This window comes from Gobio gobio (genome assembly GCF_949357685.1).
Source record: "Gobio gobio genome assembly, chromosome: 2".
NCBI classification, from domain to species: Eukaryota; Metazoa; Chordata; class Actinopteri; order Cypriniformes; family Gobionidae; genus Gobio; species Gobio gobio.
This window is the reverse complement of record NC_137098.1, coordinates 65,988,024-66,010,705: the sequence shown is the minus strand read 5'-3', so window position 1 is coordinate 66,010,705 and position 22,682 is coordinate 65,988,024. Positions and strand designations below refer to the sequence as shown.

At 37.8% G+C, this 22,682-nt stretch overlaps 1 protein-coding gene across 11 annotated transcripts in view; it reads left to right on the top strand.

The window, feature by feature from the left end:
- The window catches only part of clcn3 (chloride channel 3), a 93,669-nt gene extending 74,928 nt beyond the window's left edge, over nt 1–18,741 (top strand). For 4 of the 11 annotated variants that reach the window (XM_079811056.1, XM_079811059.1, XM_079811064.1 and 1 more), the window contains 3 exons: nt 3,829–4,045; nt 7,336–7,411; nt 15,327–18,730. In XM_079811056.1, coding sequence (XP_079667182.1) covers nt 3,829–4,045; nt 7,336–7,411; nt 15,327–15,491 — 458 coding nt within the window. In that variant the 3' untranslated portion in view covers nt 15,492–18,730. Of the gene's footprint in view, nt 1–3,828; nt 4,046–7,335; nt 7,412–12,134; nt 12,185–15,326 lie in introns of all 11 variants that reach the window. The other 7 variants (XM_079811061.1, XM_079811066.1, XM_079811060.1 and 4 more) reach the window with 5 other exon arrangements.
- The last annotated feature ends 3,941 nt before the right edge of the window (nt 18,742–22,682 follow it).

Below are 22,682 nucleotides of genomic sequence, written 5' to 3'. Positions count from 1 at the left end.
CCGACAGCTGAGAAACACGGACATGTAATCATTCAGTGGAGACAAGCTTTTAATTTTCTTTAAAAGACCGAGAAGAAGGTTTTGTGTGCACCCAGTCTTGAAGAACAGAGAGTCTGAAGGGGAGTTTGCTAATCTTCTACAGGAGCTAAAACTTTATCATGGCCTGTTCCGCACTTACTTTCAAATGTCCGTGGGACAATTTGAGGAGCTCGAGAGACAGAGACGGTAGCAGCGCATCTGACCAGACACACACACACACACACACACACACACACACACACACAGTCTTCAGGAACGGCTCGATCCGGAGCTGCTGTGTTTCCAGTTGAGTCACAATGTAAACATTTAAGTGCCACAGTCGTACTGACGGAAACACATTCACTTTCCATAGTCGCGGACGCAATTAGATAAAAAAAAAAAATCAATTTATTGATTATAATATCTGTAGCCTATAGTGGGCAAACACAGCTGCATCTCGTGAGAAATGCGACACCTGGCAACGGTTAATGTTGATTGAATGGCTAGTGACATCAACTGGACATTTCGTCACCTTTGTTTCCTTGTATGTGATTGGTTTAAGCCTTTTCTGTCGCTGCGAGTGTTAAAAAAAATCGACATCGACACGAAAAAAATAAACATCGTTTTTTCGCCGCAGCACATTCGCGTTCGGTGTGAAAGCACTCATTACACAAACAGCTGATCAAAAAATAAAACTGTCAAAATCGCGTCCAGTGTGAAAGGACCTTAACGCTGAAAGATGGAGCGGTTCCAGCGATTAAGGTTGGAAGCAGGCAGTGAGTAAAACTGCTTCAAATGTCTTTGTGTTGTTAGCTATCGACTCGTTCATTCAAATGCGCTAATATTCATTGTTTTTCTATGTAAACACGCACTAGTCTGACATGGAAAACCGTTCCGCATGCTAGCTACTGCTAACATTAAATCGCATACAACAGTCCATAAACCAAATTATAGCCTCATAAACCATGAGTAGACACAAACAAATGTTGCAAAACTCACGCATGACAAGCCGTTGTAAGCAGGTAACATTATATAAGTTTTACAGTAACTTACACACCATTGAGACCTCCTGCTGGAGTCGTCGTTGCTGCTTCTCCTGTTCAATTTCAGCCTCTAGATCTGATTCTGGATCATATATGTATGCCTAAATCCGATTGATCTCCATGGTTTATTTAGGATACATTTTTTTCCACGTTTAAGGATGTCACAGCTTTCTCAGCTCTCAACGCAATCGCTGCGCGTGCTCGTGATTCTTTAGCTCCGCCCACACGATACGCCCCCAGCCGCTCGGTTTTTTCAGGAAAGACTCAGTACAGCCTATCTTTCTTTTAGAAATATAATAAAACTAAACTTTTCGGAGGTATGAAGGATGCAGTACTACTCTATAGACACTCAAGATTGACATGAGATTGACTGAAACTGAGTGTTTCACCCCCCCCCCTTTAAGGACTTGGCACTTAATCTGGACTGAAAGACTGAAGGACCTTGGCGTATTATTGCATTATGATGGTATCACAATGATGTAAATTGCTGTTACTGTTCTTTCATGCATTTTAATAAAAAAAAAGTCCCTCATTCAACATGGAGGAATGGCTGATATTGGCGGTGAGCAGTCATATGTAGCTATACGGGCGCGGGACAGGCGGAAGTACTGGCAGGCGCAGCTCCTGGAGCGCCTCGAACACGCGTCTATTTCGCTTCAAACGCTCGCTTTAAACACGCATCCAATTCGCTTTGGACAGGCGAGTGGATTCAACATGTTCAAGCGTGACGCGATAGAAGCGAATTTGATCCTCAGTTCGCGTTCGGTGTGAACGCAGTATAACTCTGACACAGGCCAGAACAAAATTGTTGAATAAAGTCGTTATTTTTGTTTGTTTTTGCGTACAAAAAGTTTTCTCGTCGCCTCATAAAATTAAGGTTGAACCTCGGAGTCACATGACTATTTTAACGATGTCTTTACTACCTTTCTGGGCCTTGGCAGTGTTAATTAAATGGCAGTCTATGGAGGGGTCAGAAGCTCTTAGATTTCGTCAAACATATCTTCATTTGTGTTCTGAAGATGAACCCGTCTTACGGGTTTGGAACGACATGAGGGTGAGGAATTAATGAGAGAATTTGCATTTTTGGGTGAACTAACCCTTTAATATGATTATATTGAAAACTAGATTAAAATATATATTCTAGGACCCTATGATTTCCACAATCGAAAAACACAGAATCTGGAATTTGTCATATTGTTGACGAGTAAATCAAAAGCAGGTCAGGACACTCAAATCGTGATATAGACTAGAGTCTGTGAATATATTCGCGCGGGGATGATGATGATGATGATGATGGTATAGTTTCAAAACTACTTCAAAGTTCCTGTTGTCACTGTAAAGCTGCTTTGAAGCATCTGAGTTGTGAAAAGCACTATAAATGAAGGAGGAGGTGATTTAAACCGCTGAAAGACCAGTCATGAAGTCATGTGTCTCTGTGTGAATGAATGGTGCAGTCGTTCGGTTTCATTTCCCACACACACACACACACACACACTGAAGCACGTGTGACACTCACTGTGTTTTCAGCCTCTAGCACATCACTATTTGAGGACATGAATGCGTGAGCTTCATCTCTAGAGCCGCTCTGAGTCATTTAACGTTTCAATTTGAGAGAAATTATTGACATGTCTAATAAACACACACAAACTTAAAAGTCTTCACGTCAAAATAAGAGTTTGGTTTAACTTAAAGAAATATATTACTGTTGTACAGTAGACTTAAGCTACTTCTCAATGTTATAGTAATATAAACACTAATAATAATAATAATAATAATAATAGTTATAAATAATTATTAAAGCTCTATTTTTTTTTTAAAGAATAATCAAAATTAGAGTGAGTCAAAACTTCAAAACTTCAGTGTTTTAATTTTAACAGCACTTTGACAGAAAAGTTTGTTCGATTTCATATGATTAAAAGATCAATTCAATTATTGTTTTATGCATTCATTTGATTGCCAGAAAAATTGAAATACACAACACAGAATTTCTGGAGGGAAAAAAATCATAGAAATGAAAAAATGTATACATTAAGAAAATTAGACATTATTTTTGATTATTAAAACTTAATTAAACCATTAAAATGGTATTCAGAAAACTAAAAAAAATAAATAAATACAGAATTTGGTAAAAAAAAAAAAAACTGAATTTGAGAAAGAAAAATGTATTTCTTAGAGCCATAAACATGTATATTTTTATTTATTAAAGGTTTAACAAAAAATATATTCATATAAATATTGTTGTTAAATTCAATCAATTTGTTCAATTCAATTAAAACCATTAAAATTGAGTAAAAAAAAACGGAATCCAGAAACATTTCAATGGAAAAAAAAATGATTTCATAGGGCCCTAATATTGTAATTTAATAAGTGTAATGTATTCCTGTGATCAAAGCTGAATTTATCATCATTACTCCAGTCTTCAGTGTCACATGATCCTTCAGAAAACAGCTTCATATTTCTGTAGAAACGCGTTACATTTTAAAAGAACCACATTTCAAAAAGATTCAAAAGAACATCTTTTGTAACATTATAAATGTCTTTTGATAAATGTAATGCATCCTTGATGAATACACGTATTTAGGAACCATAGACTAAATATGACGGTGTAGTTTAAAATGTTGTTAACGTCTTTCCTCTTCCAATCTTAATATGCAGGAACAAACCAATGACGTTCGTCTCTCGCTGTTCAGTTTGGTGTGAAATGTGACGTTTTCATGAAATTCACACATTAAATTGTATTTCAAATGGTTGTTTCTGCTCTTTTCAGAAAACGCCCGGCGTAAGCAGGAGGGAATAATCCTGAACTCGCGGATCTATTTTACCCAGCATGCCCCGACCCTCCCCGCAGACAGTCCCCGGCCGCTGAAGCTCCGCGGCATTTTGGACATGAGCCCCTTCACCGTCACCGACCACACGCCGATGGAGATCGTGGTGGACATCTTCCGCAAACTCGGCCTGCGCCAGTGCCTTGTGACGCACAACGGGTGAGTGTCCGCCGGGACGACCGAGTCTCTTTCCTCCTCCTGTGTTGTGTTTCAACTAACATATGTCCCATCAGCACACACACACACACACACACACACACATCTGCTGATGGGTTTCGTGGTGTCATTCATCTAGGATTTCACACACTGAACCTCCTGTCAAAACACACACTTTTTTACACCTGACAGTATCTAAACAGGCGGGACGATATTGAATACTTTCAATATATATTCGCAATTATTTTACTGGTTATACAAAATTAAGCAGCATTTTTTTTTGTGTACATTTCAAGTTTATTATAAAGTGTGCCATTAGATTAGATTCCCAATCTCGAATAAACATAGTTAGACTTTGATAAGTTTGGAATAATTAAGTTTTTTGGGGTTTTTTTTTACATGCTTTGAAAGAAAGACTGGACTGTTGGAAATTCAGTTTTGCATCACAGGAATAAATTACATTGTATAATATATTAAAATACCAGTTATTAAATATATAAAATATATAGTTTTTATATTGTAGTAATATTTGACACCTTTTTTTATTTTATTTTTTATCAAATAAGTGCAGCCTTGGTGAGCATACAAGTCTTCCAAAAAGAAAATATTAAAAGCATTTGAATAATAATGTATTTTCCATGAATCAGTTTCAAATCTGTGATTTAGTGATTCCTTTGTGCCATTATCCAAAATGGCCACTGACTTTTTTCATATATATATATATATATATATATATATATATATATATATATATATATATATACATACATACGTACCTATTAAGCTCATGTACCCATTAAGCACACACTGTAAAAAAAAAAAATCAGGTCTCCAATTGAAAATTTTCCTTGATGCAATTTAATTCACAGAAATTCAATTTGGCCAACTAAAAAATGTAGATATGATCAGTCACTTGAAAATGTTCCATTGGATTTTTGTTTTTTTACAGTGCACCACTATCTTTGAGCTCAGATTGTAAAAGAAATTACTTGATGTATTAACCAATTGATGTGTTTGTTACTATATGCCTCCTGTAATTTCAAGCTAATCAGTCCATTGCACACTGAGATATGGGTATTCATGTGTTCACACCGTCTGGCGGCCATTTTGAATGTTGTCTGAAAACTTTCATCAAAAGAGGAGCCCCTTAAATATGCGTTTTTTTTAGATGTTTAAGCCTTTATTTTCGATCAGTATAATATAACCTGGATGTGGGAAATAATTACAGTCGATCCAAAAGATAGTTTTAGCAACACAGCGCAGATGCTACAGAACATTGTTAGCTTACCAGCTGTATAAGACTGTGTGCTACACTAATACATCACTTCACAGGCATTACTGGCTTGCACTTTTAAATCCATTATATTATAAATGTACAGTTTATTGATATTCTGTGGTTTTACACGGCTGTATTTATTAAAGACTTCATATTATTGTGCGGTGAGCTTGAAGGGTCACGACTATGACAATCACAGCTTCAGTGTGATATCGATGTATAATTTCATCGATATTTTCAATAATCGCTGTTCATATTAAAATATGTATGAACTTAATACATGACCTAGATTATTTATTTAGCAAAATTGTCCTTTTAAATTGAATTTAATAATATTTATTAATTAAAAAATGTTTATAAAATGATTCTTTAAAAATTTGTTGTTTAAAATAAACAAGATTTTCCCCAAAAACACATGTTGTGAGCTCAATGGCAACAGGGGTGTGAAGGGTACAAACATGTCCCCATTAAGCACAGCCAGACCTTTTGCATTTAATGATGTACATCTTAATTTAAACGCTTTTGTCATTAAAAATAAAATAAAATATTATTGACATAACTTCTTGTACTCAAACCAATACCCTGAGTCTCAATGTAGATTTTGGTGAGCTTAATAGGTACATTTACCCTAATCTAGCAATGCAATCATTTAGACATGTGAAGTGTAAAAGCCCATTAATTGAACCTCGTTAGAGATTAATTGGTTCCAAATTATTAAATAAACTCTAAAAAAAGAGAAAAATGTGAATGAAGCAAATATTCATAAACAGAAAAATAAAGCACTTTATTGTGCAACAAAAAAGCATGCAAGGAAACTGCACATAAATCTGCCTTGTGTAAAAAAAAAAGGGGTGAATTCAGGGTGAATGGGACACTTTTCCCCAAGTCAACTCAATGGCATCCCAGAATTCATCCCTACACACTGATGATCCCATTCTGATTATGAAATTAAGCTAACATGAAATTGATACGTTTACCCTATATAACCAATTAATCGCATCTAACATAAAAGTTTGTATTATATATTTGTGGTGTGTGTGTGTGTATATACGTTTGTGTGTGTATTTACAAACTTTTATGTTAGATACAATTAATCGATTTGACAGCACTAATATATGTATTGAATATTTTTAAAGGGTACAAAGTATCTTTCCTATCAGATCATTTTTCTTTTAAGATCCTGACAAACAAGTAAGGTATAAACATGATCAAATTCTGCGTGGCATGTTTATATCTGTTCAAGCCATGAGTTTCTCCTCATTACAGCTAGAGGGAGTTTTAAGCTGTTAAATAAAGCAGTTCCTCTACAGAGATCCTGCAAATGCCGTTTCCAACAACAACAAAAATAAGAGCTCGACAAATCGCAGAGGAAAAGGACGGTTGGCAAGAGCCAGACCATTCAAATGCTAATGCAGACAAAAATACTCATTTCACTTGCTTTAATGCAGAATGCGACTGTCCAGTAATGTAATTTGCATTATAGCAAGCAATATAACTTAATTAATTAATAATCAATACTCACTTAAATTGCAAATTTTTAATTGTGTAATGATCTCCATTCTCCAGTGCGTTGTTGCAAGATAAAGCTGGCTTTCTTAATGACAGATTTATTCAAGCATACATTACACAATGACGACAACAGGTACAGTAAACTTTACACTAACTGAGTCTAGACCTTATTCTGAGTTACAGATCTCCAGAGACAAACAATAATCTGACTGCAGAAACCATCATTTTGGTTCCTGTACGGTAAAGTCACTAACGCTCAAATCCTTATTTAGCCCTTTTTATTTCACACACATGGTGGCGGCTAACATTATATTATATTCATTTAATTTGTTTAATTGCTTTGTTTAATTGCAACTCTAAACAGCTGATTATTTTGATGATCTCAGTAAATTTCTGTTGATATTGCTTCTGTTGTCTTGTTACTCTTATGTTGTTTTTATTTGTTTGTACTTGAGTTGTCGGTGTAATTTTTGTTGCTGAGTGATGGTCGTCACGGTGTGTGTTGCAGGATTGTATTGGGCATCATCACAAAGAAGAATATTTTAGAACATCTGGAAGAGCTCAAGCAGCACGTGGAGCCCTTGGTGATTAGCCCCTCCCACGCCCCTCCCACTCTGCCTGTTAGACTCCGCCTCTTAGGAGGGACGCATGAAACTTGAGTGAAAAAGACAGTTCTGAAAGGCTGCCCTAAAATAAGTCACAATTCCAGCTAGTTGTAGATGAATACACTTTATCTGTTGTTGCATTTAAGCTACTCTCTCATGTCTATTCACTTTCCCTGATGTCTGCCAGAGTGTTTACACCACCTGCCGCTGAAATTGATCTCATTTTGAATTTAAACGCACGTATTGTGCGACACAACTTCAATCCTCTCGAGGTGGTCCTACATGCAGGGTCCAAAATGAACACTCGCTGATGTCATTTAGACTTAAAAAGGCTTATTGAAGACACCTGGAGTAGGTTATTCAACGAAAAATGTTTACAATGGGACTTATCCATCGGAAAAATAACAGAATGGAGGTTTTGTTAAAGATTATCAGGACTCTTTGGGGGAATAACACTAAATAAATAACACTTTCTCTTTGTTAAGAAAGTTTAATAGGGTCAGCATTTCATGTTGTCGTCATTGTTTTTAAACAGTGTTGACCTGAGTGACGCTAGTTTATGGCCGCATTTGCATTATATGGTTCAAGTGACCCAATTCAGATTTATTTATTTTTTTCACTTCCATGTGGCACAGATCGGATATAACCCACGAACGCGTAAGCAGGAAAAATCCACGTGGATTCCGATTCTCTCAGATCGGTTTCAGGCCTCATTCAAATATGGTAATAAATCTGAATATGAATCGTGCATTGGCGTCAAATGCGGATATTCCCGTCAATGCGAATCGTACGTCATTTAAAATGAAAGCAACTATTAGCTCGATCACAGTGACAGGACTCTTTTCAAATGCGCAATGGAGGATGAAGACTCCACAAAATGTTTTGCTGACCTTTAAAGATGGAGTGTAAGAAAGATAAAGCTTGTATTATCATTTCGTCTGCATCCAATGCAAATTGGGTTGTTTTTACTGGGGATGCACCAATATAAAAAAAAATTGTCCGATACCGATAATTCTCTGATAATATTTTAAAGCAGATAACCGATATATTGGCCGATAAATCTAAAACCAAATTATAAAATTGTTTAGAGCCTATTTACGAAAACATTCAAATCCATGTCCCAAACACACAATTATAATATTCTCATTAACATTTTATAAAGCCGGTATGACAGACTTGCGCTGCACATGAACTGTATTTTCCTTTTTGAAGTGATTCCAATCATGTTTCAAGCAATTCAAAATAGGGCTGTGCGATTATGATGATGTATAATGGATGGACGAAATAAAAAGTCTATCGTTTCATATTATGCTCTGTCGTTTATTTTCGCAAAATACATTTTTTACGGCAATACTTTTTCATCATTTGGACGCCACCACGAGGATTCAGGCAGAAACGCGAATAACTAACAGCATGGCGAGTGTGTTCGTGTGCCTCAGTGCATCAGGGCAGTAGCTCAATATAAAGATACACATCCGATGGTCTAAAATCGCTTGAATGTCTAAACTGGAAAGCCTTAAAACACATACAATTGACAAAAGTGACGCAAGTGAAAGTGATCTGTCTAGGGCTGCCACTAACGACTATTTTTATATCAATTAATCTATCGACTAATTTATCGATTAATCTATCGACTGATTAATCAATTAAACTATCGACTAATTTATCACAATTTTCAACAATTTTACTTAAAAACATTTAATTTAACTTGCAACGTTGGCCTTCAGTAGTGTACTATAAAAAAAGTATAAATGTAAACAAGCCCTTGACTAAATGTAAAACTAAAAGAGTAAAAATATAAAGATACACATTTGTAAACCAACATAACAAAAAAAAGGGAATATCAGCAAATACTTTTTATATAGCCCTGCCCTGCTTCACACAGAATATGAGGTCCGGCCCTTTAAGAGCTGCACGGACCAAATTCATTGTAACACCCGATTTCTCATTCAACTCTGTATACGCTCACTAAAGACATATCCGACTGCGTTTACCCGAATACTCGCCAGGGCGTGGATTTGTACATATTTTTTACCATTCAAACCCAATAATCCGTGAAACTGGCGTCGCGATCTGTCTGAGTGAAAGGCGTGTGCGCGCTTCAGGTCAGAGTCCGGCCGCACCGCACTTTTCTGTTGCTTACTTTTTCCTGAGCTGCGCTTATTTATTTGACTGCTTCCATTGTTTAGTGAACGGTGGAGCTCACACACACGTCCTCACTCCTGCTTTCACACATTGACGCACATTAAGAAATACTGCTCTTATAGAGTGCTGTCATTTTTAAAGTACCGGTACTTATACAATTTCATATCGTGCCCAACTTACCCAGTTGACTAAAGATATTGACCTGAATTATCAGCGGCGTCGCAGTCGATTGTATCGACCAATCGCGACAGGCCTAGATCTGTCTTCAGGGCTTCAGACGCGGCTGGGCTCTGTCACAGAAAACAGTTGGCGTGCACTGAAGTGCTATGTTTTCCATATTGATGTTATTGAATGGTGTAAAATCACTTCAATGTTCAAACCGGCAAGCCTTTAAACGCATACAATTGACAAACTTTCTCGAAGACGCTGTGTGTGTTGACTGATGTTTGAGTTCGCCTCCGTATTGCTTCCAAGCCGCTGACTGGACGGGGCGGAGTCACGTGACTACACGCGCGGTATGTTTTTAAAGGGAATGTATTAACAGGATTAAAATATATGTAAACTATTAAAGGGATAGTTCACCCAAAAATGAAAATTAGCCCATAATTTACTCACCCCCAAGTCATCCTAGGTGTATATGACGTTCTTCTTTCATACGAATAAAAGTTATATTACAAAAGTCCAGGCTAATCCAAGCATTAGAATTGGATTCATAGTTGCTCTGTTTTTGAAGTCCATAAAAAGTGCATCTGTCCATCAAATACCGGCCGCATTCAATGGAAAAGTGTTGAATGTTGAAAGTGAAACTCAAGATGCGTACGTGACGTCATGACGAGCGGACCTAGTCTTTCGATTGGCTGGGGAACTTTCAACAATGTGTCCATAAATTGAACACAAATGGCGGTCGGCCGAAAGTTTACTTGATAGAGTTTTAAATATGGATATTTTTCTTACACAAACGCATTGATTCGCTTCAGAAGGCCTTTAACACCCCAGGGCCGCGTGGAGCAGTTATTTGATGGACAGATGCACTTTTTATGGACTTCAAAAACAGAGCAACTATGAATCCAATTCTAAAGCTTGGATTAGCCTGGACTTTTGTAATATAACTCTGATTTTATTCGTCTCAAAGAAGAATGTCATATACACCTAGGATGACTTGGGGGTGAGTAAAACATGGGGTAATTTTCATTGTTGGGTGAACTATCCCTTTAATTGATTGAATTTACAAAAAAGCGATATAGATAAATATCTCGTTACTGGGATATGAGATGACTTATATCGTGATATGAGATTTCGTCATATCACCCAGCCCTAATTCAAAACCGCATCTGAAGTGTCTCAGCTCAAAGAAATAATCCATTATTTATCGGCTTGAATATATCGGCCAAATTTTCTCCCGATAACAATAATATTAAAAATGAACATATATCGGCCGATACCGATACGGTGTGCATCACTAGTGTTTACTTCATTTCGGGCCTTTTCCGGGTCAGTGTGCCAAGTGTACAATGTAAAGGCAGATATCTGATACGGGTCACTTTTAACAGATGTCATAAAATAAATCAGAATTGGGCCGCAGTGTAAATGGGGCGTAAGACACAGTTACCCCTTTTCCACCAGCATGACCGGATGCTAGTTCAGTGCTAGTGCCGGTTCGGATTTGCCTCGACAGACGAGCCTTCTAAGAACCGGTTTGCCTTTCCACGGGCTAGAGAGCCGCCACAGAGCCAGGTCTTACTCCACTGTATACGCCTCATCTTTCTCAGCGACGCTAGCGAGGCAGCGGGAAACACACACACACACACACACCAGGCTTGTTTGAGATGCATCTCGAACAAGCCTTCCATCAACAATGGCGAACGTTGCGTTAATATTGATGCACATGGCTTTGCGATCCTACATCGGCCTCAAAACACAGCGAAGCTCGCCTTTATTTGTGTCGACGGAGATTACGATCGAGCAGCTATTTGCTCGATTAGCTGCTATTTCAAAGATGGCGGTCACAAGTTTGTGTTGGTCTTGTTGGTCACGGTAACCCCGCCCACATCCCCTGACACAAGCGGTTTTTCTAGACCAGCAATGTTTCGGTGCTACTTAAGAAACAATTTTCCTGGTTCAGAGCTGGTGCTTTGGGTGTCGAAAGAACCGATTTGAAACTAGGCTCTGGCTCCGAACCAGCACTCAAACTGCCTTGGTGGAAAAGGGGTAAGTGATCTGTGTTGATAGCGCCTTCATTTTGGACCCTGCTTCCAGGACGTTATTCCTCTGCAGACATCACGTCTCTTGTAAGACTTGCTTTCACTCAGATTGCTCGTGTCCTCGGCCCATCCCAGCAGGGAAGAGTAGTCTGTCACATTAGCCGTGGTGTCTTTTGAAACGCACCCTTTATGTAGACCTTCCCTTTCAGTTCTGCATTGTGCACGTGTACTCACAAAGCACATCTAATACACATGCCGTGATGTCCTTCATCTAAATTTGATTTGTGTTTGTTTTCCTTTTTGCTTATTGCTAAATTCCTCCCGGGGCTGCCTGGTCTGCGTCCGCTGGGCTACAGATCGATGACATCTGACCCCTCGCGCAGCTCCGCCCCTACACGATTGGCGAGTAACTGTCGTGTGTAGCGGACTATTTTCTCATTCACCAACATGTATTATCTAGTCATCTTTGTAGTCACAGTAGCTGTTCCTAGGATGCTGTGTTGTTCCCATATCGATTTGGTGTGGCCTCTAGAATCCTAGCACTTCCTGTAGTTTGTAGTCAGAAGTTCCTGTCCCCTAAACCAACAGTCCTCACCTGTCTCACGTCACACACCCTGTCCTCTTTCAGTTGTCTGATGTTTGAGCTTTTCACTTTCTTCCTGTCCACAGACATCTCGCAGACATTTCACAAACATTTCACAAAGGTTTGACAATGGTTTCACGAGCGTTTTATGCCTCTAGTTTGGATGGATTCTTGCATTTCCGGCTCTCGTCAAAATTGTCACACCTTTTTATCTGTGATACAATCTGTCATCAAGCTTAAATCCCTTTTTCGAAAGCAAAATCAAGAGCATATTTAAAGTGTTTGTTGGGCATCCACATTTCAGGAATTGGTGATACTGTATCCATCTAAAAAAAAAAAAAAAACAGTGTTGGAGGTAAAGCGTTACAGATGGTACGTTACACAATGTGTGACTAGCGGCCTGTTACTTCTAAAACTAAGCATTGAGTTTCTTTTTTGAGTCCACACTATAAAGCCCACGTTATTTTTATACACTTTTACACTAATAAACATACAAAAGCAGTGGAAAAGTAACTATGTGGTGTAGTTAATTGTTTTTAAATACTTTTATGAGTAATGTTACCCCTAATGTAATGCGTTAAACGCCTATATTTCAAATGTTTATCAAATGAAATGTAGTGTTTGGGTACAGACATCTTAAAGAATTAGTTCACTTCAAAATGAACATTTGCTGATAATTTACTCACCCCCATCTCATCCAAGATGTTCATGCCTTTCTTCAGTCGAAAAGAAATTACGTTTTTGAGGAAAACATTTCAGGATTTTTCTCCATATAATGGACTTCAATGGGAACCAACAGTTGAAGGTCCAAATCAATGCAGTTTCATTGGAAGGGCTTCAGAGGCTCTGACCGATCCCAGACGAGGAATAGGGTCTGATCTACACAAACATCGGACATTTTCTAAAAAAAAAATTAACCTTTATATAAGTTTTAACCACAATTGTTCGTCTTGTGCTGGTCTGTGACGCACCAGGCATTACGTAATCACGTCGGAAAGGTCACGCTGGACGTAGGCGGAAGTAACTTCCCATTGTTTACAAAGTGAACGTGTGAAGCATCGTTATGTAAACGTATCTATGGTGTGAAGACTATGGGGCGGTACTTCCGCCTACGTCTAGCGTGACCTTTCCAACGTGATTACATAATGCGCGTCGCAGACCAGCACAAGACGAACAATTGTGGTTAAAAAGTTTATATTGTATTTTATTTGTAGTAAATGGCAGATGGTTTGTCTAGATAAGACCCTGTTCCTCGTCTGGGATCGTGCAGAGCATCTGAAGCCCTTCCTTTGAAACTGCATTGATTTGGCTCTTCAACCGTTGGTCCCCATTGACGTCCATTATGTGGGGAAAAATCCTGAAATGTTTTCCTCAAAAACTTCAATTATTTTCGACTGAAGAAAGAAAAACGTGAGTAAATTGTCAGGAAATGTTCATTTTGAAGTGAATGAATGCTTTAACAGTGTTACAAATAACATGTTACATAATCACATTGTTTTAGAAACTGACTGTAACAGACTGTTAATTACGCAATATATTGCGTTACTGTTTAAAATGTACTCCTATAATGCCCAAGTTATTTGTATACAATTTTACACCACTAAATATACACAAGCATTGGAAAAGTAACAATGTGGTGTAGTTGTTTTTTAGTAATGTTTACATTTCGTAATGTTTTTAATACTTTGAGTAATGTAACGCCCACTGTAGTGCGATAATGTCACTTTGTCTGTTGAACGCCTGTATTTCAAAAGAGAATTTAGTGTTTGGGATCTCAGTCATTTAAAGAAAAAAAAAAACTGTTCAGGTAAAGCGTTACAAATAACATTACATAATCACACTGTTTTAGAAGTAACACGCTGCTAATTATTATTATTATTATTATTATTATTATTATTTTAATTTACACTATAATGCCCAAGCTACTTTTATACACTGACATAATGTACAAAAGTACAGGAAAGAAATTGTTAAATATTTAATGGATTTTTTTAAATAAAGTAATACTTTTGTAGGAGTAATGTAATGCAGTGATGTCACTGTTAAACGCCTATATTTCAAACATTTATCAAGAGAAATCAGCGTTTGGGTACAGAAACCTTAATCATTTAGAAAAACGGTGTTAAAGGTAAAGTGTTACAAATGACATGTTACAATCCCATTGTTTTAGAACTAACAGGCAAAGTATTGCATTAGTTTTTTTTTAATTTTACACTATAATGACTAGGCTACTTTTATACACCAACATAAATAATGTACAAAAGTACAGGACATTTTAATTGTATGAGTATTGTAACGCGTACTGTAATGCAGGTACATTGAAAACGACAGTCTTTGCTGCAAATGAGTGACTCTAGAAAACCCTTTTTTTACTATGTAGTATTATTATGAGTAAGATGATGTAACTCAATATAACTTGACATTGTGTCTCTGCTGCAAATGAGTGAAACGCGACAAAACTAGAGACGCTTTTTTCAAGTGACGTTCCCCAACACTGTGAACGAATGAAATGCACAATATCTGCACATCCTTTAAAGATGCTCTTGAATTTGTGTTGGAAAATTAACTTCACTTTCTTGTTCACCAAGGCCAGAGTGTGTGGATGAGAAGGAGGCGTTCACTCACTCTGTTTCACTTCTGTTTCGCAACACACTTGCTTCTCACTGTGTAGGTGCTGTCGGCTCATACAAATAACGTAGCGTTTCCTGCCCTGAGTAACACGGCATATTCTTCCACACTCTCTGCCCTTCTTCAACCCAGAGGCTGTCAGCGTTCTGTTGCCAAGACTGCGCAAAACTACATTTGATTCTGGATCAAAAGCCGTCTCTGAGAATAGAGAAAAATCTCACTTCATTGGGACCTTCCTGCAAAACTTGGCAACAGAAAAAAGATGTCAGTTCTCTCCGCACTTGTCAAAAATGCACATGGTAAATGTCTCTACCTCTTTCTGTCTCTCTTTTTCTAGGCGCCTCCTTGGTGTTATTACAAAAAAAGATATCCTCCGTCATATGGCCCAGATGGCAAACCAAGATCCCGAGTCCATAATGTTCAACTAGCGTCCTCCTCTTCCCGATACGAGGAAGACGAGAGTGAAGAGGAGGTCCTTCTACTGGACAATTCATCCCTCTGACCACACGCCCCTATGGTACCCTAAACCGCCCCAGTAAAAACAAAAAAACACTATGCCAGATGGGACCCCAACCTCTGGATATTTGCACAAGACTCCAGAAGGAGACTTTCGAGGAAGACTTTGCTTGGAAAAACTGGGAGAAGCTCAAGTCTCGGATGCCCCAAGTGGACGAACTTTCTTCAAAACACTAACACGAACTCTCACACGCGCATGCAAAAACACCCACCCTGCGGTCAAGACACCTTAACTCCCGCCTCCGGGTCCCGCTTATTTGACCTCTTAGCCTCCAGCCTGAGAAAATGTGTCCTAATGAGGTGAATGGTCAAGATGAACCGCTCGAAATGCGAGGAGGGACCTTCACCGCAGACCCCTTACAGCCCCAACAAATGCCCCCAAATGGACTCTGACATTGTTTACTTGTAGTGTGTGTGAGAGAGAGAGATTCGACAAAGAGACCCCTACATTCCAATCGGGATCTGATGCTGTGAAGCCGAAGAGTCCCGTACGTATGGAAGCGTCGCCCATGCAAGTGATCTCGACACTGCGAGGTGAGATCAACAATACAAACGTGGGTTTTGTGCTACCTAGCAAAAGGATGTTGGAGGAGAACAGGGTGAAACTCGTCTTCATGCATCGTCTTCATCCTCAACACTGAAGTGCAATGGGACTGTGGTCAACGGGCCAACCCACGTCTGCGAAGTTTTGTGCGTTTGGTTACTGGGAGTGAAAAACAAAAGACTTTTCTTTTACAGCTGCTATCCTGGCTACTAATATTTAAATGTACTTCGCTACTCCTCTAATAGTTTTGAAAATGAAAATGTGACTTGATCAACTGTTTTTAAGTTTGCAAACAAGCATAAATGTTCAAATTGGTAAATGTTGGCTACAGTGCAGTTAAAAATCATCATTCTCTGTGCTCATAACTCATCTCATGTGATTATAACGGTCTCGACTGCTGTTCTTCCTTCCTAACTAACCCTGAGATTAAACCATAACATCACAAATTGTATTGTATTCGGCGTTTGACGGCCAAGAACAGACTAAAGGATAAAGCTCACGAAGACCAGGTCGCATTTCTATGAATGCAGTTCCACCACTGAATGAAACATAAAAGAAGGTAATTGCGACTTTTTATCTCACAATTCTGACTTATTCTCGCAATCGTGAGTTATAAAGTCACATTCTGAGGAGAAAATGCCTTTATTTCTCACAATTCGGAATTGTTTTCTTGCAATTCTGACTTATTCTCACAATCGGGAATAATAAAGTCCAAGTCTGAGGAGAAAAAAAAGCCTTTTTTCTCACAATTGTGGGTTTATTTATCACAATTCTCACTTTATAACGCACAATTGCGGGTTTATTTCTCACAATTCTGACTTTATAACGCACAATCGTGGGTTTATTTCTCAGAATTCTGACTTATTCTCCCAATTGTGAGTTATAAAGTCCAATTCTGAGGAGAAAATGCATTTTTTTCTCACAATTGCAGGTTTATGTCTCACAATTCTAAATTTTATAACGCACAATTGTGGGTTTATTTCTCAATTCTGACTTATTCTCGCAATTGTTAGTTATAAAGTCCAATTCTGAGGAGAAAATGCCTTTTTTCTCACAATTGCGAGTTTGTCTCACAATTCGGATTTGTTTTCTTGCAATTCTTCCTCATTCTCACAATCGCGAATTAAAAAGTCCAAGTCTGAGGAGGAAAAAATGCCTTTTTTTTTGTTTATTTATCACAATTCTGACTTTATAACACAATTGTGGGTTTATTTATCACAATTCTGACTTTATAACGCACAATTGTGGGTTTATTTCTCACAATTTTGACTTATTCTCACAATCGCGGGTTTATTTATCACAATTTTGACTTTATAACGCACAATTGCGGGTTTATTTCTCACAATTCTGACTTATTTTCACAGTCGCGAATTATAAAGTCCAATTCTGAGGAGAAAAAAATGCCTTTTTGCTCACAATAGCGGGTTTATATCACGCAATTCTGAGAACATTTCAAGATGTGAACAATTTTGAGAAAAAATTGTGAGAAATTTTTTTTTTCATTCTGTGGCGGAAACGAGCTTCAATATATTGCATCCCAAAATAAAAATGCATTTTGCATAAAAACAATGAAGCCTGTTTTGAGACCATTTAGATTTTGCATATTGACCAGTTTTCATTACAGAAAAGCATATTTTATCCATACATTTTCTTCACCGTAGTGTAAGAAAATCTCGTTCTTATTACTGAAATTAAGATGACCATCTGGACAATGATTTGTGTGTGTGTGTGTGTGTGTGTGTGTGTGTGTGTGTGTGTGTGTGTGTGTGTGTGTGTGTGTGTGTGTGTGTGTGTGTGTGTGTGTGTGTGTGTGTGTGTGTGTGTGTGTGTGTGTGTGTGTGTGTGTGTGTGTGTCTGTGTGTCTGTGTGTCTGTGTGTCTGTGTGTCTGTGTGTCTGTGTGTCTGTGTGTCTGTGTCTGTGTCTGTGTCTGTGTCTGTGTCTGTGCCAAATTGTCATGAAAACAATGTCAAAATGCATGACAATAATGGTCCAAAAAGCAGGCTTCATTGGGTTTATTTTGGGATAAAATATGACCTGGACATTTCTTGGCCAGTTTTGTGTGAGAATATGAAACAACATGTAAATACAAAACCAACTGAAATGTTTTTGGAGAAGGCAACCCGTTCAGATTCTTATTGGCACTGAAGCGATGATGAAATGTGACTGTTGGGAATGAAGCTCTAGCTCGTGTGTGATAACTGCTGTTGGCTCCTCCAGTTTTTGTTTTTCTGGGAAATACCTGGCACAGCTTTGCGCAACTTTAACACGTGTGGTAACCATTGCTGTGTCCCGATCTCTATAATCAAACTACATATTCTGACCTACCAGTTGCACTACATCATCTGTTTTCCGGACGTTTAGTTTTGAATTGCACATTAGCATGTCATTTCTTCCAAATCAAGGCCGAAGTGTTGTCTCTTCCCAGATTTGGTGATGTTTGTTTCCATGGTGACCGGCATTAGAACCTCCCCCGCGTTGATGTGATGTGGGCGGGGCCTCTGTGTTCTCATTAACCCTTGATGTTCCTCTGTTAATCAATGAAGAAAACAAATTGTTGTGATATATTGATCTCATTTTCCTTTTAATTTATACTAGTGCTAGAGTTGTATAATATGGAGAATTTTACGTATGATTGATGGTTTGATTGTACATTAAAAAAATAAATATGGAAAGATGAAATTGTTTTAAATGAAGTGTAGCGCCTGTGTGTTTGCGTTGTATTGCTGAATGACGGACTCCGTTCCGGTGAATCAAAGTGTGTGTTCCAGTCGGGGAATATAAAAGCTAAATCGTAATGTTTTACATTACATATTTGATTCCAGATGCAGATTTTTGGGTTCAGTTTGGTGACGACAGTGGCAAAGATGAGGTAATTGAATAATTAAATGGTCCGTCTGAATACTCAATTCTGATTGGCTGGAAGGTGTGCAATAAAACCGCTTAATGCGCAGGTAGTTCCAGGTCAGTTTGAACACCGTTATAAATGAATGCGCTGTTTTCATTGAAGCGCGCACACACACACGTCACTTGCACACACAAACATATTGTGTAGCACAGAAACTTGTCAACACTGCCCCGCGACTTTTATTTGTAAAATAAGGTTTGCTACTGAATCGCTACATTATATTTCTTAGGAGATGACATCGCTATTTGGAAGTAATTAACCTCCACAACGTCATTAGAGAGAGACGCGGAACAGACGCAGGTATGAATCTCTCTCTCTATAATTCAATTAAATGCTATGATTAGTCATTCAAATAAATACGCACTACTTTATCTAAATGTAATCTTATGCACTACTTTATCTCTACTACGAGTGTCTGATTCAAAGCGGGCAGAATGCTAGATCTATGAGCCATAATTGACAAAAAATAACCATCAATTTTACCCTTCCGTTCAAATATTGCGCTGTAAACTTCAATAACAGCTTTAAGTTGTCAATCCTGGCAAATGACCACGGTATAAGGGAGATAACCCACGGATAGCTGTGCGTTAAATTATTTTAATGCACTTCGCAGAGGGAAACGTCCCTCATTTAAAATGTTTGCTTCCACACAAGTTTCTTGGGAGAAAAAAATATAGGCTTGTCATTAGTATTTTTTAGAACTGTTACTAGTTGTAAACATACTAGTTGTATATTATTTAGGGGTGTACCGTGTAACACTAACGGTAACGTTACACGCATTCGTACCGAACACTTCCGGTATGGAATCCGAGTTCCCACACGAATATAATAAGTATTCAGTCCATTTTATCATGAAATTCACACGATATATGGCGTTTTGACTTCAATCTGACGTGACTGGTCACTTTATAGGCGGGTCAGTTCAAGCGGGAGCGCGCGCGTGTGAGAACGCGATCATCTCTTCCTAAAGAATAAACATGAATGAACATCTCAAGTTATGTTGAGGATATATTAACACTTACTGAAACATATCATGTCGTGTAATCGCTCAATCTGGTGGAAAGGTCAATAAAACAGCTTGAGAACAATATCACATTTACCTCAGAAGTCATTCAGTGTCCACAACTGTTAGTTCACAAGAGAAATCAACTCTCTCACTGAATATATGCCCTGTATTCTATACATTCATTATATTAGCCTATATACTCATTATATTAGCCTATATACTCATTATAATAGCCTATATACACATTATATTAGCCTATATACTCATTATATTAGCCTATATATTCATTATATTAGCCTATATATTCATTATATTAGCCTATATATTCATTATATTAGCTTATATACTCGTTATATTAGCCTATATATTCATTATATTAGCCTATATATTCATTATATTAGCTTATATACTCATTATATTAGCCTATATATTCATTATATTAGCCTATATATTCATTATATTAGCCTATATATTCATTATATTAGCCTATATACTCATTATATTAGCCTATATATTCATTATATTAGCATATTCATTATATTCTACTGAACCTGTTAGTGATGTCTTATTTAATGTATGTTGAAATAAATCATGAAAATTACAGCCACTGTGTATAAATGATAATATTTCAACAACGAATTGGAGAGAAAAAAACATAATTTTATAATTAGATTTAGAAGTTAATGCAAACACTGCCTCATGTGAAGTTTACATGTTTGCTTACAATGTGTTATTTGAGTGATGATCATTATATCTAAATATAAATAGCAACTGAATTTAGGCTAATTTGTGCTCTGTTGTAGTAAGTGAAGTAAGGTCTCCCTGTATAGTTTACACTTTACAGCGTTAGCAGAGATCATTTTTATATCTTTAAGAAACTTTTGGGTATAATTGAATTAATTGAAGGACAGACACAATTTGTACAGTAAACCACTGTTTAATAAATAGCCGTTTTCTCTCCTCTACTGTACTGAACCCGTACCGAACCGTGACTTCAAAACCGAGGTACGTACCGAACCGTCAGTTTTGTGTTCTGTTACACCCCTAATATTAATATAAAAAAGCATCTGAATGTCTATATTATAGAGTTAGATGAACAGTAGGCCTACCTATTATTAATATACGTGCATGTTTGGGGCAACTGTATGGTCTCTAACCTCTATAGGTTAGATAAATGTCAAATAAAAAGCTAATTTTACACACTGTCTTGTACGCAGAAAGAACAAGTGTCATGTAAAAGCTGTTTTTGCGCAGCACTGAGGGGTTGTACCACACTGGGAGCAAACGTATGGTTTCTCAGTGTGGTTGCACAGGTCATTAGCAGCAGTGCCAGACTTTCCTGCCTGTGGACAGTGTGTGTCTCATTCACACGCACACACATTCAAATGAATAATGCGAGAGAACTGCCTAAAGCTTCAGACGGGGGGGGACAATGTGTGATGAGAGACAGAAACATCATTCTAACGCTTTTAACTGGTGTGTGTTTCTGCTCGAGGACTGTTTGCTTTAAAGATCAGCAACACTTGTTTTTATTCTCATTACAGAAGATATCAAGGATCTCAGATGCTCATCTTGAATATGATTATGAATGAGCAATCATTTTATCAGTTTAACTACTTTGTCAAATTGAATAGTAAACTTTCACCCTTTTCAGCTTTTAATGGATTGCTTTTTTTAAGCCGTATATATTAGTTCATTCATGTGGTGTCAGGTTTCCAGGTAATGCAAATTGATCATTTTCATAAAGCAGAGGGTGTGAAGGATATTTTTTAACGATTAAAGCAAAAAACACATTCACATTTATTTGTGGATTATATTGCAATTCATACATGAAATATGCTTTAATGTAAAAAAAACAATACATCGCTCCAATGTTCATTTGTGGTAATCAACTGATCTTTTTCTTTTGTGTTTGTGTGTGACTAAGTTCGGAACCATTTGAGTATCATTTTCCACATTGTGGACAAAGGGACTTTTCCGGTGTTTATTTGTCCCCGTTCCCAGAGGAAACCTCTTGTGTGACATTTAAAGGCCGTTCATTTGAATGGGTTTTCAGAAGAGCTTTCAGCCTCTTTTCATCTGCAAATGTTTTGCTCTCTGAACATGTAAATGGGTGGCCAGTGTTTTTGCAGGTGGGATTGTGACCAACCATGCTGTCTTTCTAAACTGTAGGAGGTTTTAAGACTTAATGAACCCGACTTGAGTTCAGATGTCCTGACGTCAGAGTCACGTGTTTGGCGGCGGGCCTTGTTTTAAATGCTAATGTTTGGTGAAGTCTTTACCTCATTCAGATCAGGAGAAGGCCATCTGTTAGCAGAGGCGTTCGGTTTGAGGCGCTCCAGGAGAAGTGTTTTGTCTGCCCATGCTAACCAGACAAACCTCGACTCATTGCTTGTGGCGTCAGTGTTTGATTTGGTGGTTGAGAGTCTCTTCTTTCCACATTGAAGACAAAAGTGTGGTTTCTCTCCAGGATCAACGTGTGTGTGTGTGTGTGTGTGTGTGTGAGGAGTTTTTTTCTATCAATCACAATCCCCCCCCAAAAAAAATGTATCAACATTTTTTAAATATAAAATCTTGTCTGTATGTGTTTGACTGATGTTCATTTTTGAGCTTTTTGTTTAAATGATCTGTGTAAAACCTGTAGTCCATCTCAAATTTACCAAAAAAAACTCCACACTTGTTACCCTTGTGTTCTGTTTGGGGTCTATATGACCCCTCTCT